Source organism: Pholis gunnellus (assembly GCF_910591455.1).
Source record: "Pholis gunnellus genome assembly, chromosome: 9".
Taxonomy (NCBI): domain Eukaryota; kingdom Metazoa; phylum Chordata; class Actinopteri; order Perciformes; family Pholidae; genus Pholis; species Pholis gunnellus.
Genome location: NC_136535.1, coordinates 27,526,673 through 27,545,927, shown reverse-complemented (window position 1 = coordinate 27,545,927; position 19,255 = coordinate 27,526,673). Strand labels below are relative to the sequence as shown.

Below are 19,255 nucleotides of genomic sequence, written 5' to 3'. Positions count from 1 at the left end.
AAACACTCAACCTCCCTGAGCATACTATATTTATATATAAATAAATATATTATTGATTGAGTTGTATTTGTGTGGACAGACAGACAGACAGACACTCTGAGGAAGTGAACCAGCTCTTTAATTCAACAGAAAACTGAATATATTAAACACAAAACAAGAGATCGTACTTCCACTAAACAGAGTACAACTTTCATAAGAAACTACTAACTATGTCTTTATCATCTATTTTCGACCATTTTTTGTTTTTAAATATAAAACATACAGAAGAAACTCTTTAAAGCAACAGTACAACATTCTCTGATATGAGAGGATGGATATTAATCTCATGTCTGTGTGTCAAAGCTGGGCGGATGGATACACGGTCGTTGACAAGAAATAGTTCTGTTTGTTTGATTGATTGAAATCAACGTGTTCATCGGTTTGGTGCTTAATGTATTTCTGAGCTTTGGACAGAGCCAAGCTAGCCGTTTCCAGTCTGTATGCTAAGCTAGGCTAGCCGTTTCCAGTCTGTATGCTAAGCTAGGCTAGGTGTTTCCAGTCTGTATGCTAAGCTAGGCTAGCCGTTTCCAGTCTCTATGCTAAGTTAGGCTAGCTGTTTCCAGTCTCTATGCTTAGCTAGGCTAGCTGTTTCCAGTCTCTATGCTTAGCTAGGCTTTAAACTAGGCTGGCTGTTTCCCGTCTCTATGCTAAGCTAGGCTAGCTATCTCCAGTCTCTATGCTAAGCTAAGCTAGCCGTCTCCAGTCCTTTGGGGTGTTATTGGTGCGTGAATCCTTCCGTCCAGGGGAATCCGTTCTTCTGCTTCCTGCGCTTGCTGCTGGACTCACAACTCTGGAAGTCGTCTCCACATCGGTGTTTCTTCATCTGCCTCGAGTCGGAGAAGCCGTGACCGCAGCGCTCGCAGGTGTACAGCTTCACCCCGGTGTGGATCTGCATGTGAGACTTGAGCTGGTTGGACTGCCTGAACTTCCTGTTGCACACCACGCACTCGTAGGGTTTCTCTCCGGTGTGGACCAGCAGGTGGCGGTGGTAGTTCTGCGGCGTCCTGAACTCTTTGCCGCACTCGTCGCACTTGTGAGGTTTGACTCCGGTATGCAGCAGCTCGTGCTGCTTCAGCTGCGCCATCAGCAGGAACCCTTTCTGGCAGACGCTGCAGACGTACGGCCGGTCGCCGCTGTGCTGCCTCATGTGGTACAGGTACAGGTGGCGCAGGTGAAAGGACTTCCCGCAGGTAGCGCAGGTGAACTCCTTGTTCTCGGCGTGGCTCTTCTCATGCGTCCTCAGCGTGGTGTTGCTGCTGAAGCTCTTCAGACAGATCTTACAGCTGTAGGGTTTCGCTCCGGTGGGCCGGCGTCTCCCTGCTGACCCCCCGACCTTCTGCCGGTCCTTGTTGTCGTGGACCAGCTGCTGGTGCTTCTGCAGCTGGCAGTTGTAGAAAAACGTCTTTCCACAAAGGTCGCACATGAACGGCTTCTCCACGCCGTGAACCAGCATGTGTGTCTTCAGAGCCCAGGTACCTGTGAAGCCCTCTCCACATTTATCACACCTGAGGCCGGAACAAAGACCATGTTACGACATATAAACATACTGTAGATGTATCTACACATTTCCACATGAGATTTCCTCTTCTTCACATCTGTCATCATGATGAGAGAATAATTGATTATGAATTAAATATTAATATAAATATTAAACATTTGATAAACTTCCTGCGACGTATTTGATTCACTTTCTGACTTTGCAAATAAATGTTGAATTAAAAAGTTAAAAAAGGCTATTTGCAGTAACTTCATTCAAGTATATTTGATTCTCTTCATTATCGATCAACTAGTGATTGAACACATTTATGATTCAGTCATCTTCAAACATCATTTTACTGAGTAAACAGAGACATTTTGAAGCTGTAACTAGAGAAGTTGAATGAAGAACTGATGCTAAAAGGTGTTTGTGTTGATGTTTTTGACCTCTAACCCTGTAGACTGAGTACCTGAAGGGCTTCTCTCCGTTGTGGAGGCGCAGGTGTCTCTGGAAGTTGTACTTGAGGCCGAAGCTGAGTCCACAGGTCTGACACATGAAGGGTTTCTCTCCGGAGTGAACCACCCGGTGCTGCAGCAGCCCCATCTTACACTTGAAGGCCTTGTCACACTCGCAGCACTTGTGTGGCCGGACCTCGGAGTGCGACCTCTTGTGGACGCGCAGGTTGCTGGGGGTGGAGAAGCTCTTCCCACAGGCGAGGCAGGCGTAGGGCCGAGCTCCGGTGTGGACGGTCTGGTGCTCGCGGAGGCTCTTCTTCCTGGTGAATTCTTTCCCACAGACATCGCACATGAAGGGCTTGACCTCGGCGTGTGACACCTCGTGGTACCGCAACGCGCCGGCCGAGGTGAAGAAGCGGTCGCAGACGCAGCACCGCAGCGGTGTTTTCTCCAGCCGGTGAGACGCCTGGTGGACTCGGAGCTGCCGCAGCAGCCGGAACTTCCTGTCGCACTGGTCGCAGCGCAGCAGCTTGTCGGGGTCGCTCTCCTGAGCCTCCCTCAGCCGGTGGCTCAGCTGGTGCTTCTGCAGACTCTTGGCCTTATAGAAACCTTTGTCACACGAGCTGCAGGGGAAAGGTTTGAGGTGACAGGACACGTGTTTCCTCAGCTGGTGTTTCTGATGGAAACCTTTGTTACAGAGTTCACAGAAGAACCTCTTCTCTTTGTACAGATCCCTCCTCCTCTTCCTCTCCAGCTCCTTCTGCTCCTCTTCACCCACAGCTGCACATGGAGACATTTCACATTTACACTCAGATTAAAAACAGATGTTAAAGAGACACCATCCTGCAGAACAACATCCAACAAGCCAACAGAACTACAGCAGACTCTGGTCTTCATGTTCTGCTGACTGATGGACTGGTACCTCCTGGAGTAAACCAGTAGATGGACTGGTACCTCCTGGAGAAAACCAGTAGATGGACTGGTACCTCCTGGAGAAAACCAGTAGATGGACTGGTACCTCCTGGAGTAAACCAGTAGATGGACTGGTACCTCCTGGAGTAAACCAGTAGATGGACTGGTACCTCCTGGAGTAAACCAGTAGATGGACTGGTACCTCCTGGAGAAAACCAGTAGATGGACTGGTACCTCCTAGAGTAAACCAGTAGATGGACTGGTACCTCCTGGAGTAAACCAGTAGATGGACTGGTACCTCCTGGAGTAAACCAGTAGATGGACTGGTACCTCCTAGAGTAAACCAGTAGATGGACTGGTACCTCCTGGTGTAAACCAGTAAATGGACTGGTACCTCCTGGAGTAAACCAGTAGATGGACTGGTACCTCCTAGAGTAAACCAGTAGATGGACTGGTACCTCCTGGTGTAAACCAGTAAATGGACTGGTACCTCCTGGAGTAAACCAGTAGATGGACTGGTACCTCCTGGAGTAAACCAGTAGATGGACTGGTACCTCCTGGTTTAAATCATAAGTTACGATCCACACTGAGCCGGATTCCCTCAGACATGCAGTCTGTGAGTCACAAAGCACCAAACATTATTATTATTATTAATATAGAATAATAATAAAATCTCACCTGGTTGACTGTCAGCGAGCGTCGCTTCAACGGTTTCGATCTTTATTTCTGTTTCCTGGAAAACAGACACTCGTGATTCTATTGTTCAGAGATTAATTATCGTAATTTATTAGAAATATACGATCAATGATTCCTCCTAATATGTCCATCAACATATTCATTTATATGATGATCCTTAACTGATAATGTTTCATGTTAATCAGGGTTCACAATCAAAATGATTGATTGCAGCTCGATCATAATTAAAAATAATTCAGATAATCGATTGATCTTTGAAAGAAAAAATATTTCCTCAACTCAGTTTGCTGCTTTTCTTTTATGTTTTTATATTTAGACTATTTTCTGCTTTCTAATGAGAAATACAGTTAAATGTTATCTTATTTGTGTATGAGTTCAATTAATCAAAGAAATGATGAGCAAATTAATTGATTATGATATTTAAAATGTTGTCTGTTACGTGGTGGAGTGTCAGACAGCAACAGCATTATTCAAACCAGCGTTGGAAACACACGAAATACACGAAACACACGAAACACACGAAACACACGAGGGCTATGAAGGCAAATCAAAATCAGAGCGCAAATGAGATCCATGCGCGCGATAATCAAACAGCCGCGCGTGTATTTTACTTTGACGAGCGCTTTTATATCACTCCGCGAGCAGCTTAAACCTGCTCGCTCTCGAGTCTTTATTCTGCTCGCTCTCGAGTCTTTATTCTGCTCGCTCTCGAGTCTTTATTCTGCTCGCTCTCGAGTCTTTATTCTGCTCGCTCTCGAGTCTTTATTCTGCTCGCTCTCGAGTCTTTATTCTGCTCGCTCTCGAGTCTTTATTCTGCTCGCTCTCGAGTTTTTATTCTGCTCGCTCTCGAGTCTTTATTCTGCTCGCTCTCGAGTCTTTATTCTGCTCGCTCTCGAGTCTTTTTCCTGCTCGCTCTCGAGTCTTTATTCTGCTCGCTCTCGAGTCTTTATTCTGCTCGCTCTCGAGTCTTTATTCTGGTCGCTCTCGAGTCTTTATTCCCGCTCGCTCTCGAGTCTTTATTCTGCTCGCTCTCGAGTCTTTATTCTGCTCGCTCTCGAGTCTTTTTCCTGCTCGCTCTCGAGTCTTTATTCTGCTCGCTCTCGAGTCTTTATTCTGCTCGCTCTCGAGTCTTTTTCCCGCTCGCTCTCGAGTCTTTATTCCCGCTCGCTCTCGAGTCTTTATTCTGCTCGCTCTCGAGTCTTTTTCCTGCTCGCTCTCGAGTCTTTATTCTGCTCGCTCTCGAGTCTTTATTCTGCTCGCTCTCGAGTCTTTATTCTGCTCGCTCTCGAGTCTTTTTCCTGCTCGCTCTCGAGTCTTTATTCTGCTCGCTCTCGAGACTTTATTCTGCTCGCTCTCGAGTCTTTATTCTGCTCGCTCTCGAGTCTTTATTCTGCTCGCTCTCGAGTCTTTATTCTGCTCGCTCTCGAGTCTTTTTCCCGCTCGCTCTCGAGTCTTTATTCTGCTCGCTCTCGAGACTTTATTCTGCTCGCTCTCGAGTCTTTTTCCCGCTCGCTCTCGAGTCTTTTTCCCGCTCGCTCTCGAGTCTTTTTCCCGCTCGCTCTCGAGTCTTTTTCCTGCTCGCTCGCGAGTAGTTTTTCTTTTAGTTTTTCTTGTTGACAGTGAGTGGGCGGACCCGGTCTCCATCGTATCTCTGCGCGCATGGATCTTATTTGCGCTCTCGGATTTTGACAGTGATTTGCCGTCATAGAGGGCAAAGGGCAAAACTGCCCCTAAGAAATATAATTTTGCCTCTGATATCACTAGGAGAGGGGCAAACAATGCCCCCATAATGTCCTCTAATAATAATGATCATTTAATGAACTTGTCAAAAACATCGGAGCGCTTCTTCATCAGGCTGCGGTCAGAGGTCACATGTTGGTGACCTCTACGCTGAACTTCACCGTAAATCATTCACACGGCTCAGATCGGGAGCGAGCGAAGGACTTTGAAAGTTAGCGGAAAAGATTAACATTAACATCTAAGCTGCGTAAAGTGTCTTTATTCCGTGATTTGAAGGTTGCTGGAAATGAATAATACTGACTGAGTCGATTCAGAGGTTTTACTAAAACTGAACTGAATTTGTTCCTCAAATGGAACATTAAATATGTTTCTCAATAATTCCACACAATGACTGATGTATGTGTAATCAAGGCATCGTTGACTTCATAATTGTTTAAAAAATGTAATAATAACAATAAATAACCACAAAGAAATAAGAATAAAATGGAATATGATTGTCTGATTTATGTTTTCTGTTTGTTCTTTGTTCACACTTTGAATCTGTAGACTTCTGCCTAATAGTCTGATTATTGCTCATATACTGTGAGACTAAATCAGTAGATTTATTATTTTGAACAAAGGTTAAATGTTATTTAATAGAATGTTATTGTTACAGCCCTTATAGACTGAAAGACTTACGACAGACGGGTCCTCTTCAGGGGAGTCTTCCCTGTTGATCACTGGTGGACCTGTGGGCTCACTGGTTGGCTGATCATCATCCACAGGAAGTGACATCACTTCCTGTGGATGATGATCAGGATCGGTGGAGATCTGGTGAACTTCTAATACCACCTCTGTCTGAAGAGCGTCTGTGGGTTGATGGGGCGTCGTCGGCAGCAGCGGGGGGGCGGGGCTGCTCTGGCCTGTGATTGGTCCGTGGAGCGGCTGGCTGATGATGACCAAAGGCACCGGAGGGTCTCCGCTGGCTCTGCGTCTGGATCTAGATTTAGATCTAGAGGAGCTGAGGATGGCCATGGCCAGAGCTGCAGGGTCGGCAGCTGATTGGTTGATGTCCAGAGAGGAGGCGGGGCCATCTGGGAGATTCAGGACGATGACAAACAGGAAATACCTTAAATGATGTTTTCTTCATTTCTATTCAAATCTTTCTGATAGAAAACCTTTAGTTCTGTCTCACCTGATGGTTTGATCTTATAAACAGTCTGTGTCTTCAGTTCACACTCCAAATGTCCCACTTTGTCCTTCAGAGCTTCGTTTTCCGTCACCAGGCTCACACACAGCTCTCTGAAGACGCTGCAGATCTTACGAACAGCTTCTCTGCTCATCAGCTGGAGGACGGCCGTCAGCTGATCCTGTAGATAAACAACAAGTTATTATGATTTATTAATTATTAGATCAATAAATACATTATAACGTCCATCTTTAATTCATGTTCCTACTTTATTATATTCATTATTAGATCAATAAATACATTATAAAGTCCATCTTTAATTAATATTCCTACTTTATTATATCATTTATTAATTATTAGATCAATAAATACATTATAAAGTCCATCTTTAATTAATATTCTTACTTTATTATATCATTTATTAATTATTAGATCAATAAATACATTATAAAGTCCATCTTTAATTAATATTCCTACTTTATTATATCATTTATTAATTATTATATCAATAAATACATTATAAAGTCCATCGTTATTCAATTTAAGTTACTTGAAAACTCGTTTCTGTGGTCTCGCGTGATTTTAACTCCCAGCAAAGCAGGAAGTGACGGTGGGATTTTCCTCTGACGGTCTCTAAGCTCCCAGATAAACATTTACATGTATATGTAGTAATTGATATATATTATTATATATTGATGTATAACATGTAAATCTAAATACATGTCTTCATGTCCTCTCACCCGTCTCTCCTGTCCGTCCTCCGTCTCTCGGAGGAGAACAGAGACGACTGATTCCACCGCCGCCTCCATGATCAGCTCCGTCTGACAAACGAACGTGTCGGTCCGCTCCATCACGGAGGATCTCTGGACCGGAAACGGACCGGTGTACCGGGCCTCAGAGACGGTAGTCCTGTCCTGGGTCAGCCGTGTCTGTAACTGTCGGAGAAAGTCTGAAACACAAACAGTTTGGATCTATGTATCCAATATGGCGCTCTGATTACATCCGGTTCACTGCCGAGTACAGCCCTTTCAAAGTAAAGGTTTTGTGGACAGATGTGTCCAAACACACATCACACAGGACGTTTTATTTGTATCTGCGATTCGGTTTGTCTGGACGCTCCTGGATCAGAACCTGGATCAGAACCTGGATCCTATCGATTGATTGATTGGAGAGTTCACAGTGTATCATTACATCTGTCTATTCAAACAATGAAGTTACACACTGTAACCCTTCATTATCTCACACACAACTACCAACATTATACAAAATGATATAACAATAACATATAATTAATATGAATATTCCTTCAACTTCTATCTAAACAATGTAGTTACACAATGTGACCACCAGTTGGCAGCAAACACGCGATTCTACAAGTTTGAATTGAATACAAATTCCACAAAACATAACACAATATAAATAACAATAATAAGAAAACTACAACAAATACAAAGTACAGTAAAATAAAAAACATACCCTTGAATCTCCAAGATAATGTGTTACTGTTACAGTAGTACGTAGTAGTAGTAGTTAAAATACACTTGCCACTTTACTGTTATTTAACATATTTTACTGTACATTTGAATATTTTTCTATGTTTAAACTATGTCTCGTATTATTGTGCTGTGTTTATAGTGTATTGTTAAGCACCATTCTCCTTGTATGTGTAAATAAACAGTTCTGAGATCATTTAGATTGTTGCTCTTTAATTAATGAACACTTTCACCTTCATAACAGGATAAATCTATAACGTATTTAAATGTTACACTCGCTCCTCGGTCGTAGATTGAACTAAAGATGAGGAGACTTTCACTTTAAATTGGTTGAAAAACTGGTGACATCATAATAAAATACAGAGAAACGTGAACAAAAGAGGAGAATTACTTCATTCTTTTGAGCTGCTTGGGGCGAACGTCAACGTTAGCTCTTTAACATTAGCTGATGTTAGTTCTGGACTCAGACCTCAACCTGAACAGCATGTCAAGACTATGACATCATCAGCCTCCTATCACCTGAAGACCACATCAAGGACTAGAGGACTCGTGTCTCAGCAGGACTCATCTTCAGCAGACTGGACTCCTGTAACGGAGTGTTTACAGGTCTCTGGAACAAGTCAAGCAGAACGCTGCAGCTGATCCTCACCAAGACCAGGAAGAGGATCACATCAGTCCAGGTCTGAGGTCTTTGCACTGGCTTCCTGTCCAACAGAGACTTGACTTTATAGTCCTGCTGTTGGTTCATAAAGCACTGAATGGTTTAGAGCCAAAACACATCTGATGTGCTGCTACCTGATGAACCATCCCGACCCCTGAGGTGGTCTGGACCGGTCTACTTCCTGTTCCCAGAGTCACAACTAAACATGGAGAAGCAGCGTTCAGGTGTTCTGCTCCACATATCTGAACCAAGTCCAGAAAGCTGCAGGTCTGCTGAGCCCCTCAGCTCCTTTAGATCCAGACTGAAGACTTCTCTGTTTGCTGCCTTTAATTCAACCACATTCAAGGATATTAATACATCTCTGCATTTTACTACAGTATTATATTTCTTACACTGCTTATTAGTGTTTTAATGACTGTTTTTAATGTTTCAATGAATGTTCTTATTTTTTAAATCTCCTTTTCTTTTGCCTCATGTTTTTTCATGTGAAGCACTTTGAATCACATTGTTGTTGAAATGTGTGATACAGATAAACTTGCCTTGCCTTGAATTAAACTTTGCTCGTCTGATTCTTTGATTCAGTTCATCAAGCTGCTTCCTAGAACAATGGGCTGCACCCAAAATGACTGCTTGTGGGTATATTTAGTTTTGGATCCATATATTTGATTTTGCCTCATTAGGAGATAATCATGACTTGAATATATAATATCAAACCACTTCTTTCCTGTCAGATGCTGCCATACTTCAGTGTTAGTGAAGCTGCAGGTCCACTTTGAGGAAGTTGAATCACTCTGAGTTCTCTGTGGTTTGCTTGTGGTCATGTGACCCCGAAGGATCCTGATGTTGACATCTGCCCTTGTGGATCAGAATGGTCCCGGTTCACACATCGCCCGTCCTCATATCCAGTTTTAAACTTCCCAGATGTTCAGGTCTCACGTCATGTTGTGTTTCTATCTGCTGAGTCATGATGTTTTTTCATTAGTCATTGTAAAGTTCTAAGTTTCATATTTCTCTCTGTGATTTACGGCACGAAGCATGTTTGTGGTATTTTTGACTCTTCTATCATTGATTATCAGCTGATACTGAGTTGAATCTGATCCTTATATTTACTTAAATGATGATTAAGTATTTCAATATAGTAAATCTGACACATTCTATTTTCCAGAGCTACTTGATCTGAATACTTAACGTCCACGTTCATTCAAACTGTTCATCAAACAGCCTAAGACTAGTTCAAAAGAATCAGTCTGAACAGTTAAACTCAGCTGGTGGTGTCACAACTGGATGATGAGGTCAAACATGAGTCTTTGTGAGGGTTATGTATTGTTAGGGTTATCTATTGTTATGGGTTATCTATTGTTAGGGTTATCTATTGTTAGGGTTATCTATTGTTATGGGTTATCTATTGTTAGGGTTATCTATTGTTAGGGTTATGTATTGTTAGGGTTATCTATTGTTAGGGTTATGTATTGTTAGGTTTATCTATTGTTAGGGTTATCTATTGTTAGGGTTATCTATTGTTAGGGTTATGTATTGTTAGGGTTATCTATTGTTAGGGTTATGTATTGTTAGGGTTATCTATTGTTAGGGTTATGTATTGTTAGGGTTATCTATTGTTAGGGTTATGTATTGTTAGGGTTATCTATTGTTAGGGTTATGTATTGTTAGGGTTATTTATTGTTAGGGTTATGTATTGTGAGGGTTATTTATTGTTAGGGTTATGTATTGTTAGGGTTATTTATTGTTAGGGTTATGTATTGTGAGGGTTATTTATTGTTAGGGTTATCTATTGATGGGGTTATCTATTGTGAGGGTTATGTATTGTTAGGGTTATCTATTGTTAGGGTTATGTATTGTGAGGGTTATTTATTGTTAGGGTTATCTATTGATGGGGTTATCTATTGTGAGGGTTATGTATTGTTAGGGTTATCTATTGTTAGGGTTATCTATTGTTAGGGTTATCTATTGTTAGGGTTATCTATTGTTAGGGTTATGTGTGTTAGGGTTATCTATTGTGAGGGTTATCTATTGTTAGGGTTATGTATTGTTATGGGTTATCTATTGTTAGGGTTATCTATTGTTAGGGTTATGTATGGTTAGGGTTATCTATTGTTAGGGTTATGTATGTTAGGGTTATCTATTGTTAGGGTTATGTATTGTTAGGGTTATCTATTGTTAGGGTTATGTATTGTTAGGGTTATGTATTGTTATGGGTTATCTATTGTTAGGGTTATCTATTGTTAGGGTTATGTATTGTTAGGGTTATCTATTGTTAGGGTTATGTATGTTAGGGTTATGTATTGTTAGGGTTATCTATTGTTAGGGTTATGTATTGTTAGGGTTATCTATTGTTAGGGTTATGTATTGTTATGGGTTATCTATTGTTAGGGTTATGTATTGTTAGGGTTATCTATTGTTAGGGTTATGTATGTTAGGGTTATCTATTGTTAGGGTTATGTATTGTTAGGGTTATCTATTGTGAGGGTTATCTATTGTTAGGGTTATCTATTGTTAGGGTTATCTATTGTTAGGGTTATGTGTGTTAGGGTTATCTATTGTTAGGGTTATCTATTGTTAGGTTTATGTATTGTTAGGGTTATCTATTGTTTGGGTTATGTGTGTTAGGGTTAACTATTGTTAGGGTTATGTATTGATAGGGTTATGTATTGATAGGGTTATCTATTGTTAGGGTTATCTATTGTTAGGGTTATCTATTGTGAGGGTTATCTATTGTTAGGGTTATGTATTGTGAGGGTTATCTATTGTTAGGGTTATCTATTGTTAGGGTTATCTATTGTTAGGGTTATGTATTGTTAGGGTTATCTATTGTTAGGGTTATGTGTGTTAGGGTTATCTATTGTTAAGGTTATGTATTGTTAGGGTTATCTATTGTTAGGGTTATCTATTGTTAGAGTTATCTATTGTTATGTGAACTAGATGATGAGGTTAAACTTGAGTCTTTGTTGCCCTCAATACCAACAGAGTGACTCAAAGTTCCCACAGATGATCTAAAATAAGACTGAACTGAAACTAAGAAAAGATGAAGTGGACTCAGAGCTCAGTAGAACTGGATGTAAAGGTTTCCTGAGAGAAAAATCAAAAATACTTTTCTGTCTTTAACTTCTTTAACCAAAGTGAGAACTGTTCAAAGAATTCAAAGTCTACATTTACTCGATGTGATAAAATCAGTAAATTCTACTCTGTGACTCTTCTTCAGGTCCATGTTCTTCTTTAATGTCTTTAGTTTGTTGTGTGTGTTCATTCTCAAAAGAAATGGCTCGAAAGATAAACACGCTCAGGATACTTCCTGTTTCCATATATGGACGTGGGCGTGTCCTCATGAGCTGAGTCAGCAGTTAGATGAATAAATGTCTTCTGATCCGGCTCAGTTTGTCAGACTCTCAACTGGATCATCCGTCTGTTCATCTTCAGGGTGAGTTTTATAATCACATTAGCACATATTAACATTATTATCACATTAACACATTATTGTTATCAGCAGCAGCTTCACTCTGAGTTCAGGATGCTGCAGGAAGATTTTCATATTTTTTATTAATTTTGCATAATCTGGTAAAATTCTCAACACAATTCAGATTTATTTTCAAAAAGATAGAACTGAAATGATTTGGAAATTAATGGATATTTTAGATACAGAGAATCTATCTGCAGCAATTAATTTATGAATTAATATTATTCATAAAAAAATAAACAAAACAGAGACCCATTAATAAAAAATGACGACCACTAATCTACTAAATGTCTGAAAGTCCACAGTGAACTTTTACAAATTACAATCCATTCATTTAATTATTGGGTACATTTATATAAATATATAAATAATATATACATAAGAGAGACATTTTCCTCATAAATATATCAAATATAACACGTTAGCAACAAAATAACCAAAGAATAAGTGATTGCAGCTGAAACCAAATGTTTCAGTTTCCAGAACTGAACCCGACTTTAACGTGGAAGTTAAAGGTGTCAGATTACACATAAACATGATTTAATAACTGCTGTTATCAAGTTTAGCTCTGAGGAGCTGTGAACACAGAAACACGTTTGTTTATGTTGTATTACGTAACACTCTATGTGTATGGTGATAAATGTAAAGGACTATAGAACTAGAACTATAGAACCCTGAGGAACGCCGTATTCTTTCCCTGAACTAAAGCGTTTCAGCATTTTCTAATCTTCTGTTTTAGAACGAGATTAACGTTGCAAACTTTATCATCTTTTATTGACTCAAAAAATGTTTCAGCTTTAAAGCACCTGTTAGTTCTAATGAGAAAGTAACCATTTAGATATGTTGTATAGCCCAAAATCATAGATTCTCCTCAGAGGGCTTTGCAATCTGTACAAATACGCCATCCTCTGACCTTTGACCCTCACATTAGGAGAAACCTCAGAGATCAACAGAGGAGGTTCCTCTATCAGGGTGAAGTGTGATGTCATGTGTACAGAATGAACAACATCACAGAGTTACAACACATTCAACGTGACAGAATGATTCATATAATGAGAGTAGTGAGCAGAATAATGACTGCTCGTAATATAGAAGTATATATAATAGAATAACAATGATAATAAAAGAAGTAATGGTACCACTACAAGTAATATGTGACTAATAATATTAATACTAATAACAGTATCAGTAGGTTTGAGGTGAAACTACGATCCACAGAAACCTTTGAGGAGAGAAAACACAAACTCTGAGAAAGAAGAAACGTCAGTAATGAGTGTTAATGGGACATGAATTCATCCAGAAGGAGAGAGAGAAGAGGAGAGAGGAGCCCAGTGTGTCCTAGGAAGTCCTCTAGTAGTCTAGGAGAGAGGAGCCCAGTGTGTCCTAGGAAGTCCTCTAGCAGTCTAGGAAAGAGGAGCCCAGTGTGTCCTAGGAAGTCCTCTAGTAGTCTAGGAGAGAGGAGTCCAGTGTGTCCTAGGAAGTCCTCTAGCAGTCTAGGAGAGAGGAGCCCAGTGTGTCCTAGGAAGTCCTCTAGTAGTCTAGGAGAGAGGAGTCCAGTGTGTCCTAGGAAGTCCTCTAGCAGTCTAGGAGAGAGGAGCCCAGTGTGTCCTAGGAAGTCCTCTAGCAGTCTAGGAGAGAGGAGCCCAGTGTGTCCTAGGAAGTCCTCTAGCAGTCTAGGAAAGAGGAGCCCAGTGTGTCCTAGGAAGTCCTCTAGTAGTCTAGGAGAGAGGAGCTCAGTCTGTCCTAGGAAGGGCGGGGTGGCATAAGATGAGTAGATGAGTATGGATCATCACATTGATTATTGATTACCCGGGCCAAAGGTTTTATAAGGATGCATTAGGATGCAGAAGAAGCCACTAACTCTGCTGACCTCTGACCTCTGACAGATGTGTGTGTCCAGGTGTCTGCGCTTTGTCGCTATCGCTCTGGTTGCCTTGGCGATCATCTGCATGCTGTCCAACATCCTGCTGCTGCTTCCTGAACTGAAAATCCACTTCCTGTTGGAGGGTCATGTGACCAGAGAGGCCACCTGGGTCACGGGTCTGTGGGGGTCCGGCTTCCTGGTGTGTGTGTGTGTGTGTGTGTGTGTGTGTGTGTGTGTGTGTGTGTGTGTGTGTGTGTGTGTGTGTGTGTGTAAGTGTCATGTGCAAATGTGGGAATGAGAAACCCTGCAGTGTGTGTTTGACTCATGCTACAGAGTTGTGTGTGTTGTGATATATCGTCACATGTTCGGGTTATTTTCTCCTCTCAGCTTAAATCCGTCTCATTGTTTCTTCTCACCAGATTTAAAATAAACCCTGTAGAAGTTATATCAACGTTAATGTAGAAGTTATATCAACGTTAATGTAGAAGTTATATCAACGTTAATGTAGAAGTTATATCAACGTTAATGTAGAAGTTATATCAACGTTAATGTAGAAGTTAAATCAACGTTAATGTAGAAGTTAAATCGACGTTAATGTAGAAGTTAAATCGACGTTAATGTAGAAGTTAAATCGACGTTAATGTAGAAGTTAAATCGACGTTAATGTAGAAGTTATATCAACGTTAATGTAGAAGTTAAATCGACGTTAATGTAGAAGTTAAATCGACGTTAATGTAGAAGTTAAATCAACGTTAATGTAGAAGTTAAATCGACGTTAATGTAGAAGTTAAATCAACGTTAATGTAGAAGTTAAATCAACGTTAATGTAGAAGTTAAATCAACGTTAATGTAGAAGTTAAATCGACGTTAATGTAGAAGTTAAATCGACGTTAATGTAGAAGTTAAATCGACGTTAATGTAGAAGTTATATCAACGTTAATGTAGAAGTTAAATCAACGTTAATGTAGAAGTTATATCAACGTTAATGTAGAAGTTAAATCGACGTTAATGTAGAAGTTAAATCGACGTTAATGTAGAAGTTAAATCGACGTTAATGTAGAAGTTAAATCGACGTTAATGTAGAAGTTAAATCAACGTTAATGTAGAAGTTAAATCAACGTTAATGTAGAAGTTAAATCAACGTTAATGTACAAGTTAAATCAACGTTACTGTAGAAGTTAAATCAACGTTAATGTAGAAGTTAAATCAACGTTAATGTAGAAGTTAAATCAACGTTAATGTAGAAGTTAAATCAACGTTAATGTAGAAGTTAAATCAACGTTAATGTAGAAGTTAAATCAACGTTAATGTAGAAGTTAAATCAACGTTAATGTACAAGTTAAATCAACGTTACTGTAGAAGTTAAATCAACGTTAATGTAGAAGTTAAATCAACGTTAATGTACAAGTTAAATCAACGTTACTGTAGAAGTTAAATCAACGTTAATGTAGAAGTTAAATCAACGTTAATGTAGAAGTTAAATCAACGTTAATGTAGAAGTTAAATCAACGTTAATGTAGAAGTTAAATCAACGTTAATGTAGAAGTTAAATCAACGTTAATGTAGAAGTTAAATCAACGTTAATGTAGAAGTTAAATCAACGTTAATGTACAAGTTAAATCAACGTTACTGTAGAAGTTAAATCAACGTTAATGTAGAAGTTAAATCAACGTTAATGTAGAAGTTAAATCAACGTTAATGTAGAAGTTAAATCAACGTTAATGTAGAAGTTAAATCAACGTTAATGTAGAAGTTAAATCAACGTTAATGTAGAAGTTATATCAACGTTAATGTAGAAGTTATATCAACGTTAATGTAGAAGTTAAATCAACGTTAATGTAGAAGTTAAATCAACGTTAATGTAGAAGTTAAATCAACGTTAATGTAGAAGTTATATCAACGTTACTGTAGAAGTTATATCAACGTTACTGTAGAAGTTATATCAACGTTACTGTAGAAGTTAAATCAACGTTAATGTAGAAGTTAAATCAACGTTTATGTAGAAGTTATTTCAACGTTGCTGTAGAAGTTATATCAACGTTACTGTAGAAGTTAAATCAACGTTAATGTAGAAGTTATTTCAACGTTACTGTAGAAGTTAAATCAACGTTACTGTAGAAGTTAAATCAACGTTAATGTAGAAGTTAAATCAACGTTAATGTAGAAGTTAAATCAACGTTAATGTAGAAGTTATATCAACGTTACTGTAGAAGTTATATCAACGTTAATGTAGAAGTTATATCAACGTTACTGTAGAAGTTATATCAACGTTAATGTAGAAGTTATATCAACGTTACTGTAGAAGTTATATCAACGTTACTGTAGAAGTTATTTCAACGTTACTGTAGAAGTTAATGCCAGTGCTAGCTGTGCTAGCTAATGTTCAAACACTCCAGTAAAACATGCCGGGGCTCCGTCGCTGCATCCTGTTCTCTGCGTCGCTCAGGACGAGTGTGGTTGGTTCAGGGCTGTGCAGCATGCGGGAGCTTCACTTATGTATGTGTAGCTCTGGAGGCCTGATATGGTTGAGATGAAGGAACAGCGTCATCCTTAATAATAAGAAGAATCAAGAATCAAGAATAATAATAATAATTAATAATAAACACAGTCAAGTGTTTAATTCAACCTACGCTTCGTTCTTTTATCGTTTGTCATTCAGATGTTATTAATGAAACCTTTTCAAATATAAAAACTAAAGAAACTTTCTGTTTCAGATTCTAAGGAAACCAACCACCCTCCAAAATATAATCATGTATGAATAATAATGAATAAATATATATATGAATATTCATGTGAACATAACGATGGTGATTCCTCTGGTTTCAGGTCGTACTCGGAGCTCGAGCGTTTGTGCGGAGCAGCAGAACCCGAGGCTGCTGTGCGTTCAGACGTCAGGTGAGCTGATGGAGGATTATTACTGACGACCAAAAACTATTAGTGAAAACAAGGACATTCAGACAAAAGCTACAAAGATGTTTTTTGGTTAGTTTTGCAATAAATTCAAGCTATAAAATAAAAGTGATTGTTTAAAGCAGTGGTCTTCAACAGGGGGTCCGCGGAGGTGCTGCAGGGTGATCGTGAAGTTTTTGGTTGATGACAATTTTTCATATTTTCTTTATATTTTCTTCCCCCAATTTCTTTTCCACAAATTGAAATGTCTTTAAATACACATTAACATGAATCCAACATATTGTAGCGAATGGATAAATGGAGGAAGAAATGCACACATTCAGCGACACACAGGAGCTCTCTCGAGCTGGGCAGCGGTTCACTCTCAGTGCCAGACTCGCCCGGACCTGTTCCCTCCGAGCCTCCTGCACACAAAGAGGAGGACCCGCCCCCATCGCTGCTGTGCCAATCACGAGGCCGCATGTTCCACGCTGGCTCTGTCAGGTTCCCCGTGATGACCGAGAGCCTCTTCAGTCCCCAGCTAAGATCCCAGACACAAGGACGCACGCTGCAGGACTATTTAAAAAGAAGAGACCGTTGAAAAAAAAGAAATGAAAAAACAACATTTACTTCACCCACGAATCCATTTCTGCAAGATATTCCTAAAACAGGCCCGTATGTTATTATGTCAAGTGTTTGAACATTATGAGTGAAAATGGATCGTTTTGTAACTCGACCAAAAAACATGAATGTGTCCATTATTGTAATAGTTGAGTATTGTGTGCATGATAACAGGTGTGTGTGTGTGTGTGTGTGTGTGTGTGTGTGTGTGTGCCTGGCAGAGGCACTAATAGAACATCACATATTTCCACATTGATGTTTAAAATGAAAACATCAACATGAACAGCTCGTATGATGATCATTAACAGACGATGATGATGTCATTGGTATCAGTTATGAGGCGTTTATAGAGGTCAGTGGCTCGGCCCCCCCACTCACTGCACCTCCACATGTTTAACATGAACACATGAACCTGTGTGTTATATGAACAGCTTAGTGCTGAACGCACAATAAAGAGGTGTGTGTGTGTACATGGCACTAGGCCCAGTTTAATATAAAACACACTCTATACAATATATAGAGTCGGGGTCAGTTTGGGGTCCTTGACCTGAAGAACGTTGAAGACCTCTGCTCTAAAGAATGTCGTGATGATCATCAGTGATATCTGAGAAAGCGTAGTAACCGTAGTAACAGCAGCATTGGTTTGTTGGATTTCTGTTTCACTTCTTCCCAAATCCAGATGTTGTTCTCTGTGTGTGCAGATGTTGTGTCAGGTGGTTCAGTCCTTCATGTGTCTGCTGGCTGCTGGCTTCTGCTGTCTGGTCAGTTTTACTGGTCTGTCTCAGGGCCCTCTCTGTCTGTACAACACCAGCTCCACGCAGACCTGGGGGGTCCCACTACAGCCACACCCAGACTGGTGAGGACCACTAACACACCATGATGTTACCGTAACACTCGAACTGTAACCCTGACCCCCCCCCCCCCCCCCCCCCCCTCAGTCACGCAGGTTATCTGTACAACAGGACTTTGTGGTCTGGAGTCTGTCTGGAGCCCAGAGGTGTGGTTCAGTGGAACGTGGTCCTGTTCAGCGTGATGGGGTCCGCCAGTGGTCTGCAGACGGTCCTCTGTGGAGCCAACATCCTCAACTCAGTGCTGGGACTGATCCTGGGTCAGGGTCTCTGCCACAACCAGGTCTGTGTTCTGAGACTGATAAATATTACTATCTCTGTGAGGACATAGTTCACTTCTACACCTGAGATAAAACATTTAAGTGTGTGTGTGTGTGTGTGTGTGTGTGTGTGTGTGTGCTACAGGTCATTCCAGTCTCAGTTTGACGTCATTGATGTTGAATCACGACTCCGGCTGATAAATTCTTCATAATGTAAAGTTATAAAAACATAAACACACTGATGCACTTTAGATAAACAATAACTTAGAGATAATTCATTTAAACACAACTCAACCTTGTTTCTACAAAATAATATTCATTGTTTTATTTAAAATGTTCCATTCAACTTGTTTACTAACATTTGTATTTATTTATTTTGTAATCTTTAATTATTTTTAGCAGTTTTTAAAATAAACAGTTGAATAATTTTATCTTTGGGTCTATTAATAAATATCAATTGATACATTTCTTAATTTATTCTGTAATCATTAATATATTGATTAAGTGATTGATCCGTGACATTTTTATTCAAATGAATTTAATAAATAATCCAAAATGACGGTTTTGATATGAAGTGTGTCTGAAGTTTGGTGTTTAAACTTTTAGGTGAGTTAGTAAATGATTGAAGTTAGTTAAGTATTGAGACTAAATATTATATATATA

General features: G+C 39.9%; 2 protein-coding genes across 2 annotated transcripts; one reads left to right on the top strand and one right to left on the bottom strand.

Moving 5' to 3' along the window:
• Positions 1 to 183: 183 nt before the first annotated feature.
• Positions 184 to 13,099, bottom strand: LOC306701625 (uncharacterized protein; the record flags this gene model as incomplete). Its single annotated transcript, XM_079166980.1, has 7 exons — positions 184 to 1,544; positions 1,986 to 2,751; positions 3,562 to 3,616; positions 5,998 to 6,392; positions 6,494 to 6,668; positions 7,228 to 7,436; positions 13,024 to 13,099. The coding sequence occupies 7 exons, from the start codon at positions 13,097 to 13,099 to the stop codon at positions 755 to 757; spliced, it is 2,466 nt and encodes an 821-aa protein (XP_079023106.1). The 3' UTR covers positions 184 to 754.
• Positions 12,053 to 18,988, top strand: LOC306701263 (transmembrane 4 L6 family member 5). Its single transcript, XM_079166521.1, has 6 exons — positions 12,053 to 12,074; positions 13,997 to 14,173; positions 16,801 to 16,869; positions 18,186 to 18,340; positions 18,423 to 18,615; positions 18,738 to 18,988. The coding sequence occupies exons 2-6, from the start codon at positions 13,997 to 13,999 to the stop codon at positions 18,756 to 18,758; spliced, it is 615 nt and encodes a 204-aa protein (XP_079022647.1). The 5' UTR covers positions 12,053 to 12,074; the 3' UTR covers positions 18,759 to 18,988.
• Positions 18,989 to 19,255: the final 267 nt, after the last annotated feature.

Coding starts and splice junctions, on each gene's coding strand:
- LOC306701263 (XM_079166521.1), top strand. CDS start 13,997: ATGTGTGTGTCCAGGTGTCTGCGCTTTGTCGCTATCGCTCTGGTTGCC. Junction 18,341..18,422: donor CTACAGCCACACCCAGACTG/GTGAGGACCACT, acceptor CCCCCCCCTCAG/TCACGCAGGTTATCTGTACA. Junction 18,616..18,737: donor AGGGTCTCTGCCACAACCAG/GTCTGTGTTCTG, acceptor TGTGTGCTACAG/GTCATTCCAGTCTCAGTTTG.